Source organism: Archocentrus centrarchus, chromosome 17, assembly GCF_007364275.1.
Source record: "Archocentrus centrarchus isolate MPI-CPG fArcCen1 chromosome 17, fArcCen1, whole genome shotgun sequence".
Taxonomy (NCBI): domain Eukaryota; kingdom Metazoa; phylum Chordata; class Actinopteri; order Cichliformes; family Cichlidae; genus Archocentrus; species Archocentrus centrarchus.
The window spans coordinates 13,977,445-13,995,088 of NC_044362.1; the positions used below are offsets into that span (position 1 = coordinate 13,977,445).

Sequence of the window (17,644 nt, forward strand, 5' to 3'; positions counted from 1 at the left end):
ATAGCCGTTCAGGGAGAAGGTTTTTAGTCTCCTTGTAGGTAGCACTAATAGTCATTTGTTCCATGTGCTATTTTTAAAGATAAACTATCTCCAAATGTCAGGATGCCTTTTTTTAAGTCCATGATTCATTGTAATAGTGTAGGAGATGCATTCCATGTATTACAACGGACTGTCTGCCCAAAAGGTTGCTCGGTTATTCGGGAAGGATTGAGTAGAGCTGTTACGCCTCCACCCTGCAAGGAGCCAGTTGAGGTGCTTTGCGCATCTGACAAGGATGCCTCCTAGGTGAGGCAGTGGAGGAGGTCTGGGGTATAGACTCGGGTTATGCTGGAGAGATTATTTTTCTTTGGAATGGCTTGAGTTTGAGGTAAGCTTTGCTCTTTTCGAGCATGTAGGTATTGTTTTAAGAGACACTTGAATAAATACAAACTCAAAGAGGGGGGGGGGGAGGATGCACAAGAGATGCTTTTATTTGACAAACAGTACATCAACAGTGTGTTTGAATTATCTGAGGGAACACACCTTTTACTGAAACTCAATGGCAGTTGTCAAAACAACACTGAAAATACAAATACCATGACTTCATGTTCAAAGCTATGTAAACTCAAGTTATTGTGACAAAAAACAGTCTGAACCATAGAACCTGTAATAGTCATTGACAGCCATGTAAAAATACTGCAGCATTTCTATGCCTCCAAACATGATGCAGTAACTTACAGTGTCAGTAAAATATTTAGAAAAAAGAAAAAAAAAAAAAAAACAGCAGGAAGTAAAACACTTCTTTAAACCAATTAAAAACATAACACACATCACTCATATACATAAAGGTTTGCGTTTTCAACACTGAGCTTAAACAGCTGTTAACTAAATGTAACACTGCATTGTGTAGAGCACCATAACCAGCTGCCGGACTTTAGTAGAGGTAAAAATGAAAACTCAGAGCACCCTTTCAGGATTATACTGTCATATGTAAAAATATTAAAGACAACAGTCTTTGTTTAGGTTAGCAAAATCTGCAGAATGTCTGCATATAAAGTCTGCTTCAGTTTAACTGCATACAAACCTTCATGGAGCCGTTAATTTGAGCATTTAAGACTTTACCAGCAAAAGTTGTCGCAAACAAGTCTGTGGGAGAGATGGAAGAGTTGCTTGCTTAGGAATGTACTGTGGGTCATGTTTATAAAAAAAAGAAAAAAGAAAAAAGTAGTAAGTGATGAACCAAGAGAAATTCAGCTATACTGCCTTTCTGTATACCTTGGCTATAATTCCTCCTTATCCGCCTGCTCACCCTTCACCTCTGCTTTCTCGGCTGCTATGTCTGCAGCGGTGTCCTTTATGTGAGCCATCATATCAGCCATAAGGGCTTCTTCAAGCCGCCTCCTCACATTCTGCACCAGGTCCTCCTGCTTCCTGAGGGGCACAGACGAGGACACACAAATTCATTAATGACAAAGTTTTTCATGATTCAAAAGCTAAAACAAGTCTCAGAGCAGGAAAGCGCATATCATCTGATCATGCGGTCATCACACAGTAAACCTCAATCCACCATGTGAACTTAAGAGGACCAGCCTGCTGATTTTTTGACTGCAGTCCAGAAAATCATTTGTGTTTGTAGCATTTTAACGTTAATTCGAGTGACTCCTCATTTTCAGACCTTCCAGAGGTTGAGTTGCGTTACATCACTGAGTGCAATGCAAAGCGTTGGATGCAGTGGTGTAAAGCATGCTGCCACTCAACTCTAGCAACAACTGGTTGCTAGATGGTTGAAAACCAGTCTCTAGGCCTGTGTGACTGGGGTGTTATTCATGTGATCCTACACTGGCAACATAATTGTCACATGTCCAAAATGTCAGAGGAGTCATCATCATATTGTTAGTGGTTACATGTCTGCAGAACCTCTTATCTGAATTGCACCTTGCTCTTTATGAAGAAAACTGTAGCCTGGGATCTCTCTTTAGGCTTCAAAAGTATATTTATTATGTCTTATGGGCATGAAAACTTTGTGTAGCTAAATGTATTCAGTGTACTAATGTAGGACTGAGGCTAATGCGCTCACCATATGAACACTACACTACAGCTCATTTTGGGTCATAATCTGTCTTAATAAATGCAGTTTATGATGCATTACAAAACCATCAGAGAAATGCAACAAAGTAAATCTCAACACTGACAAATTTGCGTCGCAGGAATTGGCAATTTCTGCAATCACGGCTCAATCCACCGGCTACCACGTGCAGCTCACACTGAGTGTAAATACCAAGACCACAGTCTGCATGTTTACTGACAGCTTTTTAAAAAAAATAAATAAATAAAATTTAGGTTAGATGTAAGTGTCCTCAGTGACATTATGGTGCAATTTTAAAGCCTATTTAATGGTTTTAATGTTAGAGTCCAGGGTTTGAACCCAGGCAAGTCCCTTCTGTGTGGAGTCTGCATTTCCACTAGGAGTGACAGTTTCTCCCGGCATCAAAAAAAATATATACCAGGTTAATGCTGCCTGTCTGGGTCCATGACATGCCAACAAGAGATTCTTTATCTCAAGTTTCACTTCCTGATTAAATAAAGTTTAATAATAATTATAACTGGCTATGTTGCAGCTTGCTTAATGGCCCTATTTTAATTTCACTTCATACTTTAAACAGGTCAGGTGTCTTTGCTTATTGACGATATGCTGCTTAAACCTGCATCCACTTAGGAAGTGATTTGTAGCAACGCAGAGTCCACAGAAAGTCAATGACATTCGGTAAACAACTATAGGCAAAAAAAACAAAAACAAAATGATAATGTAAACTGGGTGGGTCCTAAAATAAACTGGACTTTGAGGTGATTGAAGCAATAACATATGAAAGTGAAGAATATTATTGATTTACATGTGACAGGATAGTAAAAACATTAGAAGGTCACCTAGGCAACCAGAGCCTGGCGTATCCACAAGGAACAAACTATCAGTGTCAAAGAGATGTCCAACAAGCGCATTACTCCCAGTGTAGATGCCCCTTAATAGTTACAGCAGGAAAACATGCCCAATTCCTCAATAATTCTTTTTTCTTTTTAAAAAACATGGAAGACTTTTTCCCCTTTTCCTCTTTTTTACAAAAAACAAAAACAAATAAACATCCAAATCATTGGTTCATCATGTAGAGTTTTATAAGTACTTGACACTTCAATTATACGGAATACCTGTGCTGAAGTACTCTTCATGAGAACAGAAGTCACTGATTGTTGAAAACAGCAGCACGTGCCCAATATTACTTAATCTAAGGAGGAAAAAACCCACCCCCTTACTGCTGGGTAGTTGTGGAACATGTCGAACTACACTTTTAGAGTTCACTTGATTTACATTTGACACCTTAAAAGGAAGCACAGAAAGAGCCACCAGCAGCGAACTCGTGCTTTTATCAGTTTCCCATGTATTAATAATTAATAACAGTCAATCCTACAGTGAGGAAACCAGAGCTCCTTCATATTAAATATGTGAACCTCTCACCTGATATCATCATCAGTCACTACAAAGGCTTTGCAGAGAGGCTGTGTGGTGTTGAGCCAGACTCCAGGATTTTTCTCCACTGCAGCAGTGAGCTGCCCAGTGATGGGCGCTGGGCTGGTGTGCAGGGCGCTGGCGATTGCAGACAGCAGCGTTTTGTCTGAACATGCAGGCCCCACCGCTAAGGAGAGAAAATTGGGTCAACCTTGCAAAATTTTTTTGTTTGTTTGTTTAAATCACAGTACCAGCCAAACATTTGATTGGTATTGTATATGTGACAAGTTCTTAGGCTAACCTCACCCTGCAAGCCTTTGGGAAGATCCATAGTTTTGACCAGCTCTTCTGCTATATCGAATGCATTTAACCCGCTCAATTTCCTCTCCCAGAACAGCTAAAGAGTGAAGCAAAGTAAAGATGAGGAGGATTTTTTAAAGTTTTTAGGTACAATTCTTCCAAAACTGTATATTTCACTCCCTCTCACACACACAAAACAAAATTGAAATCACCATCAGAAAAAGAAAAAAAAAAAAAAGAAAAACTTACAGAAGAGACCTGAAACCATTTTTTCTGCTCTCTGACTTACTTGTTTTGGCTGTTCCACAGCCTTCTGAGGGTCTGTCTTCACCTTGTTGTTGGGGTGATTTGTTACTTTGGTCACTGGCTGTTTGAAGATGGAAGCTGTCTGTCGAACTGGTAGTGTTGTGTTTAAATCAGGCTTGGCCTTTAAGGGAGACAATGTAACAGCTTTTCATCAGTTTTCTACCATATGAGACTTTTGAAAATCCACCATTAAAGCCTAAACAGTTACACTACTGCTTTATTTTTACTGCTGTCAGTCTTGAATAGCAGTGACTGCTGCATCCCGCATTTTATTGTGAAGGAGCTGTTAAAACATTACAAGGCAGTGAAGTGATCTCTATGACACAATGTGGCATGAAAACAAATGCAATAAATAATTATAAGGAAAACATCTCTCCTTCAGTTTAACAGCAGAGATAAAAAGTTGTAATGATGTTCATGTTACAAGGTTTACCACTTGCAGCACAGTCAACGGTCAATCATAAAACCCCATCTGTGGGGGAGGTTTGCTGGTAAAGGACAACAATGCAGTCTGTAGCAACTATGAGCTAACTATAGATGCCAACAGTTAATAATCTACCATCCAAAATCACTCCTTATTTGAGACCTAGTACAGCACATTTAGTGTTCAAATCGTATAGAATGTGCATCTATTCATGTTAGGAATCTTAAGTTTTAAATCATTAGAGAAAACTATCAATTGTTCATTATGAAGCCAAATAAGTGAACAAGTGAGTGACTCAGAATCCAGAGTTTAAATAAGAAAATGTTTTTACTGTAATTCATCTGTCATGGCTTCAATGCAACCAGGTCCTGTGAGTGTTATGAAATTTTAACCACAGTTTGCTACAAGGCCTAAGGGAGACAGTATGGAAGAAAAATGTGACCTAAGCCGTGCTTTTGGTTATAATGTTTATAGCTAAATACTATGCTTTGGGGTCCAATGAAATGGCAACTTCTGGGTGAAGTTGTGGATGGATTTTTGCAGCATCTAAAGCATAAAACTGAAGCAGACTCGGGACCAAAATTAGTCTTAACTGTACTCACAAAGAATTAAAATTCTACTTACAGTGGTTTACGAGACATGACTACCATTTATTCACATGACAGACTTTAAATACTAATTTTGTAGTATCCAAAAATATCTGGAGAGGCATAATGTAAATTTAAAGGTAATTTTTTAAACCATAAAAAACACCAAAAACCAAACTGTCTCACCCTTATTTGATGGCTGACGTCATAGAGATGCTTGTGCCTGCTGCGGTGCCCTTTGGTCAGGAGTGACTGTCCAGCCCGGGGGTGGCTGGCATTCACATCAGTATGAGGGCTACCGCGGAATATCTGGGGCTTGTTGAGAATACGCTTAACAGGCAGGCTAGAGAGAAAAACAGAAAAACCCATCAAAACAAGCATCCACCAGGGATTGATTGAACATTTTTGATACATCGATTCCACTTACACTAGGTACAATTTTTCAAGATAAGACAAGACACACTTTATCCCAAAAACTACGGAATTCCTGTGTTAGAGCAGCCACAACATTAAACACAACCTACAACAAAATAGCTTAAATAGCATAGAATAGCTCAACAAAATAAAACATGCCAAAACTAAACTGCTCAACGTATGCTGCTCAATTTATTATGTTTAACCGAAAAATCACCATATTAAGTAAAAGATAAACCATCAAATGGCACATTTTATTGTTTGTAGCCATTCAATAATGAAAATGTTTCTGCACCCCCTCCCACACACACACACACACACACACACACACACACTATTTATCACTGAATCTAGAGTAAAAAAGAAAAACATGTTTTGTGAAAAAAACGAAAATGTCTTCTTTTTATTTACAGGACAGTCTGGGTAATGAGCTGCCAGACTTCACAGAAATTGTGTTTATTTCTCCTGTAAGCCCAGAGGGCTGTGCTGACAGCTTTATTTGATTTACTACAGCAGCATTTCTTTACAATATGGGAAACCTACTGAACTGGCACTTATTTTTCTTAAGACATGTTAGGGTGTTCATTATTTGTTTTATAAATGAAAGGTTTATTATGTGCACTAATATTCCTTTACACTACTAGAAAGGGAAACAATGTATAGGTATTTTTTTTAATAGCTTACTAGACATTAGTAATCATCTGCAAAAAAGGGATTTAAATACTTTGTTGTTAACCATCTCTCATGAATGATATCAAGCCATTTTGAGCCAGCAAAAAAAAACCCAAAAACATTTGTCAAAATGTAGAAGCTGCAATCAGTGACTTTTAACTTTAATAAAAAGTTTAATTGATAATAAAAATTAAGAATAATAAAAGAAAGCAGCAGAAATTGCGCAAAAAGGACTGGACTGATTATAATGTAGAGAGCACAGTAATGCAGACTCAGTGAATTTATTTATATAAGACGTCTATAAATGCTGGTGACTACAGCCTATTTACCAAAATAAACAAGGAGATTAGACATAAAAACCTTCGGCCATCACTTTTTGAGCATGACACCACAACAGGTGTGCTAAGACGAGTCAAGAGTCGCCAAACAAGCACATCTGCAGCCGTTAAAGCCGGTTTGATCACCAGAAAGTAAAAACACCCACGTGGATGTTTTTGTCTCCTCTAACTGAAGCGTGTCGGAAGTACTCTCATGGCGAACCCCACATGAGGCTGTCCTCAAGTTAGAAGCGCTCGCGCCGCCGACGCGGTGCCGGGCCTGCGCACCGCAACTCAAGCATGTGTAAACAATGAAACTTAGCTAGCTAATCAAGCTAGCAGCACCGGGACGTCAAAGTCGTCGCAACTAGCGTGTCAATTGTTGCTCGAAGCTACAAGTTTTCAAACGTAACGAACTCAACGCGCTTTAAGGATTGTGTTTATCTACAACAGCAATGTTCCAAATAAACAAATTAACTCCCCTCTCCTCCAGTCGGACTTGTTCATTTACTGACGAATGTTTCTAAAGTGCTTCACGGATGTATGCATGCTTGTGTGCGTGCATTTCCTCATTATTACAACTCACTCGACTACACATTAAAATAAAAATAAAAAATTTTAAAAATCCTACCTTTTTCTTTCCATGGTCCCGGCTGTCTCGATGTGTCCGCCCGTGTATATGGCTAAAAAACGACAAGTAGCCCGCTACCTGATAATTATTATTACTGCAGGCATGAATTTTGTGTGCTAGCTGTCGGTGCCCGCTGTCTGTGTCACCTCGGGACCTTTACATGTGTAAGATCACTCCGCCAGATCAGTTAATGAGCTCTGTAATACATGCGCCACGCCGCTGTAAACTAGTCCGAAAGTGAAACTCACACACATACAAAGATCTCACGTGGTCTGTGTCAGAGGCGGGAAATAACCAAGTCTACCGTTACACTTGAATGTTTTCATTGTGTTCATGAGTGCTCAAAACTGCATTTTAGATAAACAATGGTACTTTAATTGTATATCTTATTTTAGTCACTTCTGAGCCTGAATAATCAAACTATATTTAAAGCCCAATAATCATATAAATACACTACTTTGATGTTGGAGCAGATGGGCCAGCTGGTTAAAATGCAGTGCAAGTCAAACAGGTTTTTGTTTTTTTTGCTAGTCAACAAAATATTTCATGAATACTTTGTATGAATACTAATGTACTCATAAATTTCCCTACTAACATCCATTCACTTTGTATGTGCATAGATTTTTCTACAACTATACTACAGATGAGGTTTTGGTCACCCTACAGCTTCACAGCAACCTTCAGTTTGTATAATGAGATGGAAGAAATAGTTCCATTATCTTAAATCAAAACTTTTATAGTTTGCTAACACTAAAACTGTCACTATTTTTCATTGTGAGCAGTTATGGCCTTTCGGGACAAGCAAATTTGCTACATGCACATATGCACATTTAACTTAAGCAGGAACACAACGCTTAACCATGTGCAAGTAAAAATAAATAAATACATAAACAGCCATAATTTAATCACACACTTTACTTCTTCTCACAAACATCAAGAATCAAACCCACAGAGCACAGATGATTACAATAAATACCCGTCCTGAAACTGAACAGGAAAAGAAAAGAAAAGCGTCCGCTCGTGTTTTCACTGGCAGAACACTGAAATGCCCAAAGATCATTTTGTGGCATGTTGGTAGTGAACAGTTCAATGCTGAATGAGCTGCAGGGTGAAGATGATGGGCTCTGGTGGCCTGCAGTGCAGTGGAAGGTCCCGGCTGCAGCACTGTGGTCATTCTGTAGGTCCTCGCGTAACAACAAAAAACAGCGCTGACCTGAGGGAGGGAGGGGGGTACATGTGTTATAATGTGTTCAAGAAATGATCAAAGTTGGATGCTCAGTGCGCTCCGTAGGAAAAAAAAATGTATCATCCAAAATTCAATCAACATCCAGCCCTGTCCATGGCCTGATTCAATGTTAAGCACCTTAAACAAATGCCTATGAGTTTGAAATTTCCTGTGGTCACAGTCTTTTCATTAGGAGCTGCTACATACAGACTCAAAACAGGCCACTTTCCTTAATCCTGGTCTTGTGTCATCTCTGAACTGTCCAGTTTAATTTAATATATACTTTATTTATTCCAAAACTTTTAAACACATCAAAACACATGACAGCACAGCTTAAATAAAACTTAGCTCAATAAAATAAAATATGACAAAAAAAAATAGCACAAAGAAAACACACACACAAAGGGGGAACAAAAATAAACAGAAAAAAGTGAAATAAAAGCTCTCAGCAAACATGTTGTCACAATCATCAATAATTTCTATTAGCAAGCTGATGAAATGTACCCATTTTTTCTAGAGCTGTAGTACTTAACATTCCGGCTAAAACTCTTTAATTTGATCAGACCAGAAACTCTTTTTTATGGCTACCATTTTCCAGTGACTGAGCATAACGAGCTCCTGAATTTGTTCAGTGCCTTTCTGAATGTCCACTTTGTAACTGAGAATAAATGAAACCAAAAGACCCCTTGGCAGCTTTGTGTCAGATGACATCTCACATTTCAGTCTTCACATTATTACGGCAAGCACTCAGATAAAGACAGAGCTCATCGTGACAAAGTGTTTCATTGTTTCCTTAATATCTACTGAACTGTAGAAACTGCTTTACACACTTCTCAATCTCAGCTCCAACTTTGGCCATTTTTACTTTTAATAAAAGTATATTATATATTTATATTATTGCAGTGTGCCCTTTGTGTTAGGTTGAGCCATTCAGGCAATACTTATTAACAGAGTCTATTTGTGAAAAAACAGGGGCTCCCTCCAGCTTGTTACCTCTGGACTGAGGCATGACTATCACCACTATGTAGACAGCCTGTGTGTCATGACAGTAAAGAGGGGGAAAAATAATCTATGCCCAACAAACATGTAATATCATGGTTTTTCTAGGCTCAGAATTTGATTTGGGGAAGTGGTTACTCATTATTGGGCTGTATACAATACAAGAAATAAGTCTGTGTTATTGTATGTGGCTGAAATCTAGCACTTGATGAACAAAAATGTATGTTATGCTTTGGTAAATAAAATCTCAATTAACTCATTTTGCGTGACTAAAACCTTTTTGATAGAAAAACTGAATGTGCTGAAAGGCTCGACTGGTGGCCCAAACAAACTAGACTGCAGCGTGTTTCTTTAGAATCATATACATCCCTCTGAAAACTGGACTTCAATCAGTTGCTGCGTTGTCAAGAATAATTACTGAAAAACAAAGCTTGACTTTAACAGTTCGAAGTATCCTCCCAAAAGATGGTAAGAATAAAAAAAAAATTTTTTTAATTAAATTATTTCTGAAACCTGTTTGTTTTGTAAAAATAAAGTTCTGTATGTGTACTGACTGTTAAAGATAGCTGAAAACACTTTGTTTTACACAATACTGCAGCATGTGAGGAATGAGTCTTGCTTGTTCAAACAAGTTCAAAGCAAAGCTGGTACTGAGTAGCCTGGTTACATATTTGTGCAAAAGGCAGCAATAAACTTGCAGAACTGGAGATAATTTATCTGAATTTCAGGAGCAGGACCACACCTCCTACACGCCCCTTTTGATTATGTGACTTTATATGCTTTCTTGCATAATAGGCTGTTTGCTCTCATTTTCATGCCGCTATGACAGCTTCACGTAAAGGCATCCCTGACCACATAGTCAAGGTCACAGGCCACTGGTCATTGCAAGCATGCCAGTTATATATTTGCAACAATGTTCAAGATCTTCATAAGGCTCAGCCATCACTGCTTCTGGGGGATGCCTTCTTCGGAGATCTACCCATCCCCAGACGCCGCCGCCAATCCTCACTTTCCCCAAACCGCAGTCTCGGGCCTAGCTCTACTTTTACTCCATCTGCCATTCTCTTTCAAGAAGCACTGTCAATCTAATTGAGGATGTGGTCCCTGCTAGTGAAATGATTATTTATTATTCAACTATACATGATAATCTCTTGATTGACTCTGTCCCTTTCCCGTTAAATGGACTAACCTGACAGACATTATTCATCCTTCTTGAATTTGCCATTGATGTAGGGAACATAGTCCAAAACCAATCGCCAGTCTGTGAAGTACACCAGAGCTACGCCTCCAGTTGTGCCCCATACTGCCATAGTTGGGAGCCTGTGGAGAGAAAACAGTGAAAATTTGTCCACTTTTCTTTCTGTTAATGTCAACATCGACTTGATGAAACTGAACGGCGAAATACCAGGTAAAACCAAATATTCATTTCAGTGGATTAGTATTTTAGGAAATCAACACAAAAATCTGAAAAATAGTACTTGGTATAATAAATGTTAAACAGTAGAGATGCACCAAGTGCCTGGCCAGGGACTGACTGGCTGGTCAGCCTCCAATATGACTGACTGCGAGTGGGCCCATTTCATGCATGTGTAACACATGAGCAGCAACGAAGGCAAATAGTTGTACATACACTCCCATCCACATGCAAGGTTGTTAGTATGGAAGTGCGTGAAGACACAAAGGTTGCCAGAGTAACCTGCGAGGGGACCAGTGTGAAAACCTTCCTAACAACAAATCTAATGAAATATTTAAACATGGACATTTTAAAGAAGCTGAAATAGGAAAAGTGGCCAAAGCCAAAGCTATCCATAGGTCAGAACCAGTAGCCTCACTGTGAGCCTCGGTATGAGCAAAGGATCAAAGCAGTTATGAGGAAAATTATGGAGATGGGTGAAGAAGAGAAAAAGGTCGATGTCTGGTGAAGTTATAAACATACAGTGGAAAATGATGAAAGGAACTGACACTTGTTTTGTTATATAAAGCTGTTGCACCTGCTTTTGTTTGCTAAGGTAAAATACACCAGGTAAAGGTGGGTGTACAGCAACTCATTTTCAGTTCATTATTTGTACCTCATTCTAGTTGCAAAGCAATGAGAGACTTCATGCAGTTTGGAAAGAATTGTGAAGTTTAATAATTTCTGTTATTAAAATAATATTTTGCACTAAAGGAAAAGTTCATTTTTATTTGTATAAGGTGTCAGTTATAGTTCTTAAAAAGAAAATCCGTATCAGCAGGTCACACTGCAATCAGTTAGGAAATATTAATTATATAAAAAGAAGTGCAAAGCCAGGATGAGTTATGCCTGATGCCAAATATGAGTGAACTTCACTCTGGATACTCGTTTCGTACACCATCTAAAAAAAGATGAGATTTGCTTTGCGGTTTAAAAGATAAAATCATTTAAGTTTGATTGTTTTTTCCATCTCACATACTTAGGTTGTCGCAAATCCGACACCAGGAACCAAAGAGATGACTCCAACATCCACCTTTAGACCCCATTTATTAACCAAATCAAACACCTAAGATAAGATGGCTTAGCCAGGGAGCGCGATGTCTCTAGAAGAGCAGCTCCTAGTCTTGCTACGTTATCAGGCAGAAAGCCGGAGTTAATAAAGAAAAGATAAAGCACACTCTCTTTTATACATACAAATCACAACACGTTTAACAGTCTAAAGTCGGCATGTCCCTACGACCATGACCTCGGCTAGGCTAATGCTGGCTAAGGACACATCACGTTTCTTTTAACCAAGTCCGATTTCTTCCCGTTTGTCCCCATAATCGCAACGTAAAAACGTCTTACCATGACTTGGCAATGGCCACATATTTCTGACCGATTACTTTACTGATCATTTTAGCTGAATTTTGTCCTCCTAACACAGGACGTGCAGCTTTATAAGACTGGAAGAACTTCCGAGTTTCTTTGGCAGCCCACATCTAGTGCGCACGCGCAACCGGTACTTCGGTTTGCTTTAAAATTAAAAGCTTTTAATATTGAAGGATGAAGAAAACAAACAAAACATTTTTTTTTAAATTAACAAAACGGAGCATGATTTTATGTTGCGAAACCAAGCTTAAATTGCAGTATTTCACAATTTTTTTTTTTTTGCGTTTTTCATATGGTGTTTCCAAAGAAAAGTTGTTTATTTGCGGGGTTTTTTGTTTTGTTTTGTTTTTTTAGCTTGCATTGTACTACGTTGCACAGACAAATAGACGCTTTTCACAATTACGTCAGGCAACTTCCGTTCTGACTCGATGCAGGGTATCTTTACTTCCGGTGTCATTTCACCTCAGAGACTTGTCCGGAAAATTCAAGGATGCTCATCATCTTTATGATATAGTGAAAGGTAAGGTTAATAATAACAGTATTTACGTGTTAGTTAGCCGTGGTACCGTTATCCATCATTGTCAATTTACCGTTCTGTAACCGTGTATAAAAGAAACAGTCTCCGATTGGAAAGTAAGCTAGCTAGCAGCAACTTTAGCCACAGGTAGCTAAAATATACACTGCTGCCTGTCAGTGCTATGCTATATTGTTAAAAAGTTTACTTTCTTTCTTAATTTAAAATCATTGATATCTTCCAACACAGTTGTTTAGAATAGTGTTTTACATAGTGACTTAAAAGCTATATGTGAATCCATTTTCACGTTCTCTTGTGATTCATAGTTTTTCTTTTTGCTTTCTTCTTGTGTCCATGTTTATCAGCAGCAGCCCACCTAACAAGCATGGCACAGTCATCAAGACATTGTTATTGCAGTGTGCCATGCTGTTCCAATAACAAACAAAAAACTCCATATTTGAGTTTCCACGATTTTCCAGTGGACACAGAAATACATCACCATTGGGTGAGAGCGATCAGGAGAGATGAGGGGCCAAGTTTTAAAATCCTTCATGGGAGCACCTACGTATGCAGTCTATGGCAGGCCATTTTAACATAAAATCCGTTTCACCACACTTACATTCCAGATATCTTAAATTGATTTATGACTAGACGTATTAGTAAATTAAGATATCTCTAATTATATCTTGACTAGTCAAAATACCTATTTGAGATATCTCTACATTCTGACTAGTCGAAATGATGTCAGATTTACCATTGAGTTGAATGGAGGCTTCAGTTCAAGATATCTTTAACGAATTACTATCTGAAACACCTATTTCAGATATCTACAATTGAATTATGACTAGTCAGAAAGTTAATTTGAGATATCTCGTTTGTTATTCTGACTGGTCATAATTATAATTAAAGATATCTTAAATTACACCATAATTCAAGATATCTTTAATGTATTTTTAGATAGCCGATAAGTAGTTTTGACTAGTGCAAATTAAATTCTAGATACCTTGAAAGCAAATAACGACTAGGCAAAACTAAATTAGAGATATCTTGAACTGTAATTTTGACTAGTCAAAATGCCTTTTAAGATATCTCAAAATGAACTACAGATATCTTGAATTAGACAGCTTTTCTATTTAAGATATCTTAAATTAACATTCTGACTAGTCAGAATGACCTTTGAGATATCTTGAATTACGCAGCATTTTGGCGGAATGTTTATAAGGCAGTTTGTTAAAACAGCCTGCCATAAAATCAGAGATTCTGTGCAGATTTTATAAGCAGTCTTTAAGTACACGATTCTCGCTCTCTCCGCATATCCCATACTGAAGAGCTCTTTTTATATTGTTGCATTTTATTACAGGCATCAGCCTACAGCCTACAGGAAAGAGGTCTCCCACCTGGAGAACTGGTGCTGGGAGAACCACCTTCTGCTCAACGTCAGCAAAACAAAGGAACTGATCGTGGACTTCAGCAGGAAGCAGCAGAGGGACTACCATCCACTTCTCATCAGTGGTGCTGAGGTAGAAAGAGTGGACACTTTCAAATACCTGGGAGTGACCATCTCACAGGACCTGTCCTGGACTCATCACATTAACATCACTATGAAGAAGGCCAGACAGCGTCTCTACCTCCTCAGGCGGCTGAGAGACTTCAAGCTCCCACTCAAGGTGCTCAGGAACTTTTACACCTGCACCATCGAGAGCATCATGCGTGGGAGCGTCACCACCTGGATGGGAAACTGCACTAAGCAGGATTTCATGGCCCTAAAAAGGGTGGTTCGTTCAGCTGAACGGACCTGCAGGACATTTACACCAAGCAGTGCAGGCTGAGGCCCATGAAGATCCTAAAACAGCCCAGCCACCCTGGACACACTCTCTTCTCCCTGCTCCCATCAGGCCAGCGTTACCGCTGCCTGAGGACTAAGACTGAAAGGTTGAAGAAGAGTTTTTACCCACAAGCCATCCGTCTGCTCAACTCTGAGCCCTAACTGGACTATTATTGCACTATGTAAATATTACAATATTCTATAATTCCATGTAAAGTGTGTATAGTGTATATTATATAGTGTATAGTGTGAATTACTTATTTTTATTCTTCTTATTTATATGTGTGTGTATATATGGTTGCAGGTACAAAATACATGTCACTGTGCATTGTACTGTGTATAACTGTGCATGTGACAAATAAACACTATCTCTCACATCTCTCTCTCTCAGTTTTGTCCACAACGGCCAGTGCCATTGCAGCCACCTGAAATTCTACACAGGCAATTGTTTGGACAGCACAAGGGGGCTTACATGCAATTATTAAATTCAGATATCTAAAATGTAATTTTGACTAGTCACAATTACGTTTGAGATATCTTAAATTGTAATTAGGGATGTGTGACCCGTCAAATAACGAATCCGGTGACGTAATTTGAGATATCTTGAAAGGAATTTTGACTCGTCAAAATGTAATTGAAGATATCTTGAATTATTATTATTACTAGTCAGAATGTAATTGCAGATATCTTAAATTACCATTCTGGACTGTCAAAATGTAGTTTTGTCTAGTCAAAATGCAGTTTTAGATATCTGAAATATAATTACGGATAGTCAGACAAATGGATTTTATGTTAAAACGGCCTGCCATATGCAGTCAGAGCTTTGCCCCAGAGGATCTATATATCTATATCAGCCAGTGGAAGAATTCGGATTAGACAAGGAGCGGTGCCATCTAGATTTCACTGGAATGATTGGGGTAAAGGGAGGAGGACAGTGAACATTTTTAAAAATATTATAACAAAAAATGTGTCATGACCATAAAGTGTCTCAACATATTCCACCTCTAGGGAGAGGCTCACAAGCTCGTGAGTCAGTTTATGTGCGAGCAAGAAAGCATCTTGGTGCTGCTGGATTGGATGACTCCCAGGAGATGCCTGACCCTGGGGACTACACACAGGAGGCACTGCCTGCAGGTGCAGTGCCAAAAGAACACGACTATGCCTGCCATCCTTCTCCAGGTTAGTATTACAGAAAGTGTCTTGTAGACATGACTCATCCACCTATCAGTTTCCACTGTTTTCATTACCAGATGCTGTTGAGATATATATATATATATATATATGTATGTATGTAAATGAGTGTGTGTATGTCAGCTTGACAGAACTGTCAAGCTCACCAACAGCATTCGGTAATGAAAACAGTGGAAACTGATAGGTGGATGAGTCATGTCTATTAAGGTTTATGCTTTCTCTTTTCCCTCAGGTAAACTGGGCAGTGCCACACAGAGAATTCGAGAGTTGGAGCTCCAAGTTTTGTCACTAGAAATGGAAATCCAGCAGCTTACAATTAAGAAGCAGCAGCCACTGATTTTCAAGTTTTGTATCACAGATGAGGACTTATGTTACTACACAAAATTCAGCTCAAAGGAGGTCTTCACTGTGTTGTGGGAGTCAGTTTACCCCTCTGCATCAAGGCTTATGTACTGGTCCAAGGCACAGTGAACAGCAGAAGAAACACCTAGTCCTCAGCAAAAACCTCCGCTCATTGATGAATTATTTATATTTTTTTGTTGCAGCTGGACTTCAGGAGAAAACATTGTCATCCATCTTTGAGGTCAGTTTGTCCACAGTTAGTCGCATCAACCTAACATGGACTAGCTACCTTTACCAGGTTCTTGGCTCACTACCATAGTGGATGACAAGAGAGCAAGTTCAGCCCACCATGCCTGACAAGTTCAAGCTATACTGCCCTCAGGTGAGAGTGATAATAGACTGCACTGAGATCTGCTGTGAAACAGCATCCTCCCTCACACTACAGTCAGAAACCTTTTCCAACTACAAAAGTCACACCACCTTTAAAGGTCTAATTGGCATCGCTCCATGTGGGATCATCACATTTGTATCCAAACTGTACACAGGCTAACTCGTAAATCACAGATATTAATGTTACTTCAGCCCGGAGAGCAGTGGCTGACAAGGGTTTCCAGATTGAGAAGATTCTGTCAGAGATGGGGGCAACACTCATCATCCCTCCACTGAAGAAATCCACTCAGCTCAGTATGGTGGACACCCAGAAGACCCAGGCTATTGCTCGTCTGAGGATTTTAGTAGAGAGGGCCATACGAAGGGTGAAGGAGTACCGTATCTGGGATGGTCTTGTTCCTCTTTCTATGGTAGGTTCAGTCAATCAGCTGTGGGTCATCTGCTGCCTAATGTCAAACTATCAGGGGCCTCTTGATCTAAAAGGAGACAAACCAGTCTAGAGCCTCCCTGCCAAGTCACACTTCTTGGATGAACATTCATTATTGCAAGCAGCTGTGTGGAAATGAAATCTCTTGATCTATCCTGTGCTTTTAAAAAAAAAAAAAAAAGCTATTAATGAATGAATTGATGTCATGCATATGCACATCTTTTACATTTAAATTGCATCTTTTTGTACATTTTATACATCTGACAATGAAGTATGTGGAGAAGACGAAATGCTCAAATTAAACCTTCCATTGTGGAAGAAACGAGGTTTGTGGCAGTTTCTTGCAAACATTCATTTAATAATTCTATTGAACACTGTACATGGAGCAATGATATATAAATTTTAGTACAAACAATTATTTAGGTCCATTTTGCATTGACAGAAAATATTTACAAAAGGCATATCAGTTTAATTTCAACATTAAACTAAAACTATTTCCTCAGGGTTTAGAGCTTAAGACATCCATGTAAATGTCATGATAGAAATGATCAAGCTTTTCTCTCATTGACAGGATAAGCTCCTCATCTCTAAAGATTCTCTCAACTGTAAAGTCAGTGTGGGAATCTGTAATAAAATCACACCACTGAAGTCCGCTTACAGCCAATTGGCCTTGAACCTGATAATAGTATTTGTGACTCTTCTTAAGGCAGGCCTGACCTTTAAGTGCGATTAGGTGTTTAGCTTGTGCGGCATTTTTAACATCGTAACTCTTTACCTC

At 38.9% G+C, this 17,644-nt stretch overlaps 2 protein-coding genes across 3 annotated transcripts; both read right to left on the reverse strand.

The window, feature by feature from the left end:
* Positions 1–447: 447 nt before the first annotated feature.
* mbd3a (methyl-CpG binding domain protein 3a) lies at positions 448–7,331 on the reverse strand. 2 transcript variants are annotated; one of them, XM_030752117.1, is made up of 7 exons: positions 7,130–7,331; positions 5,282–5,438; positions 4,068–4,205; positions 3,785–3,875; positions 3,488–3,665; positions 1,255–1,410; positions 448–1,125 (listed from the first exon to the last, which is right to left on the reverse strand). In XM_030752117.1, exons 1-6 carry the CDS (start codon positions 7,141–7,143, stop codon positions 1,260–1,262), a joined length of 729 nt encoding a protein of 242 aa, XP_030607977.1. In that variant the 5' UTR covers positions 7,144–7,331; the 3' UTR covers positions 448–1,125; positions 1,255–1,259. The 2 variants fall into 2 exon arrangements, with proteins under 2 accessions (XP_030607977.1, XP_030607976.1); XM_030752116.1 differs by having other exon boundaries at positions 448–1,410.
* Positions 7,332–8,026: 695 nt separating this feature from the next.
* On the reverse strand, positions 8,027–12,292 carry uqcr11 (ubiquinol-cytochrome c reductase, complex III subunit XI). Its single transcript, XM_030752192.1, has 3 exons — positions 12,154–12,292; positions 10,543–10,673; positions 8,027–8,342 (listed from the first exon to the last, which is right to left on the reverse strand). Exons 1-2 carry the CDS (start codon positions 12,285–12,287, stop codon positions 10,553–10,555), a joined length of 255 nt encoding a protein of 84 aa, XP_030608052.1. The 5' UTR covers positions 12,288–12,292; the 3' UTR covers positions 8,027–8,342; positions 10,543–10,552.
* Positions 12,293–17,644: the final 5,352 nt, after the last annotated feature.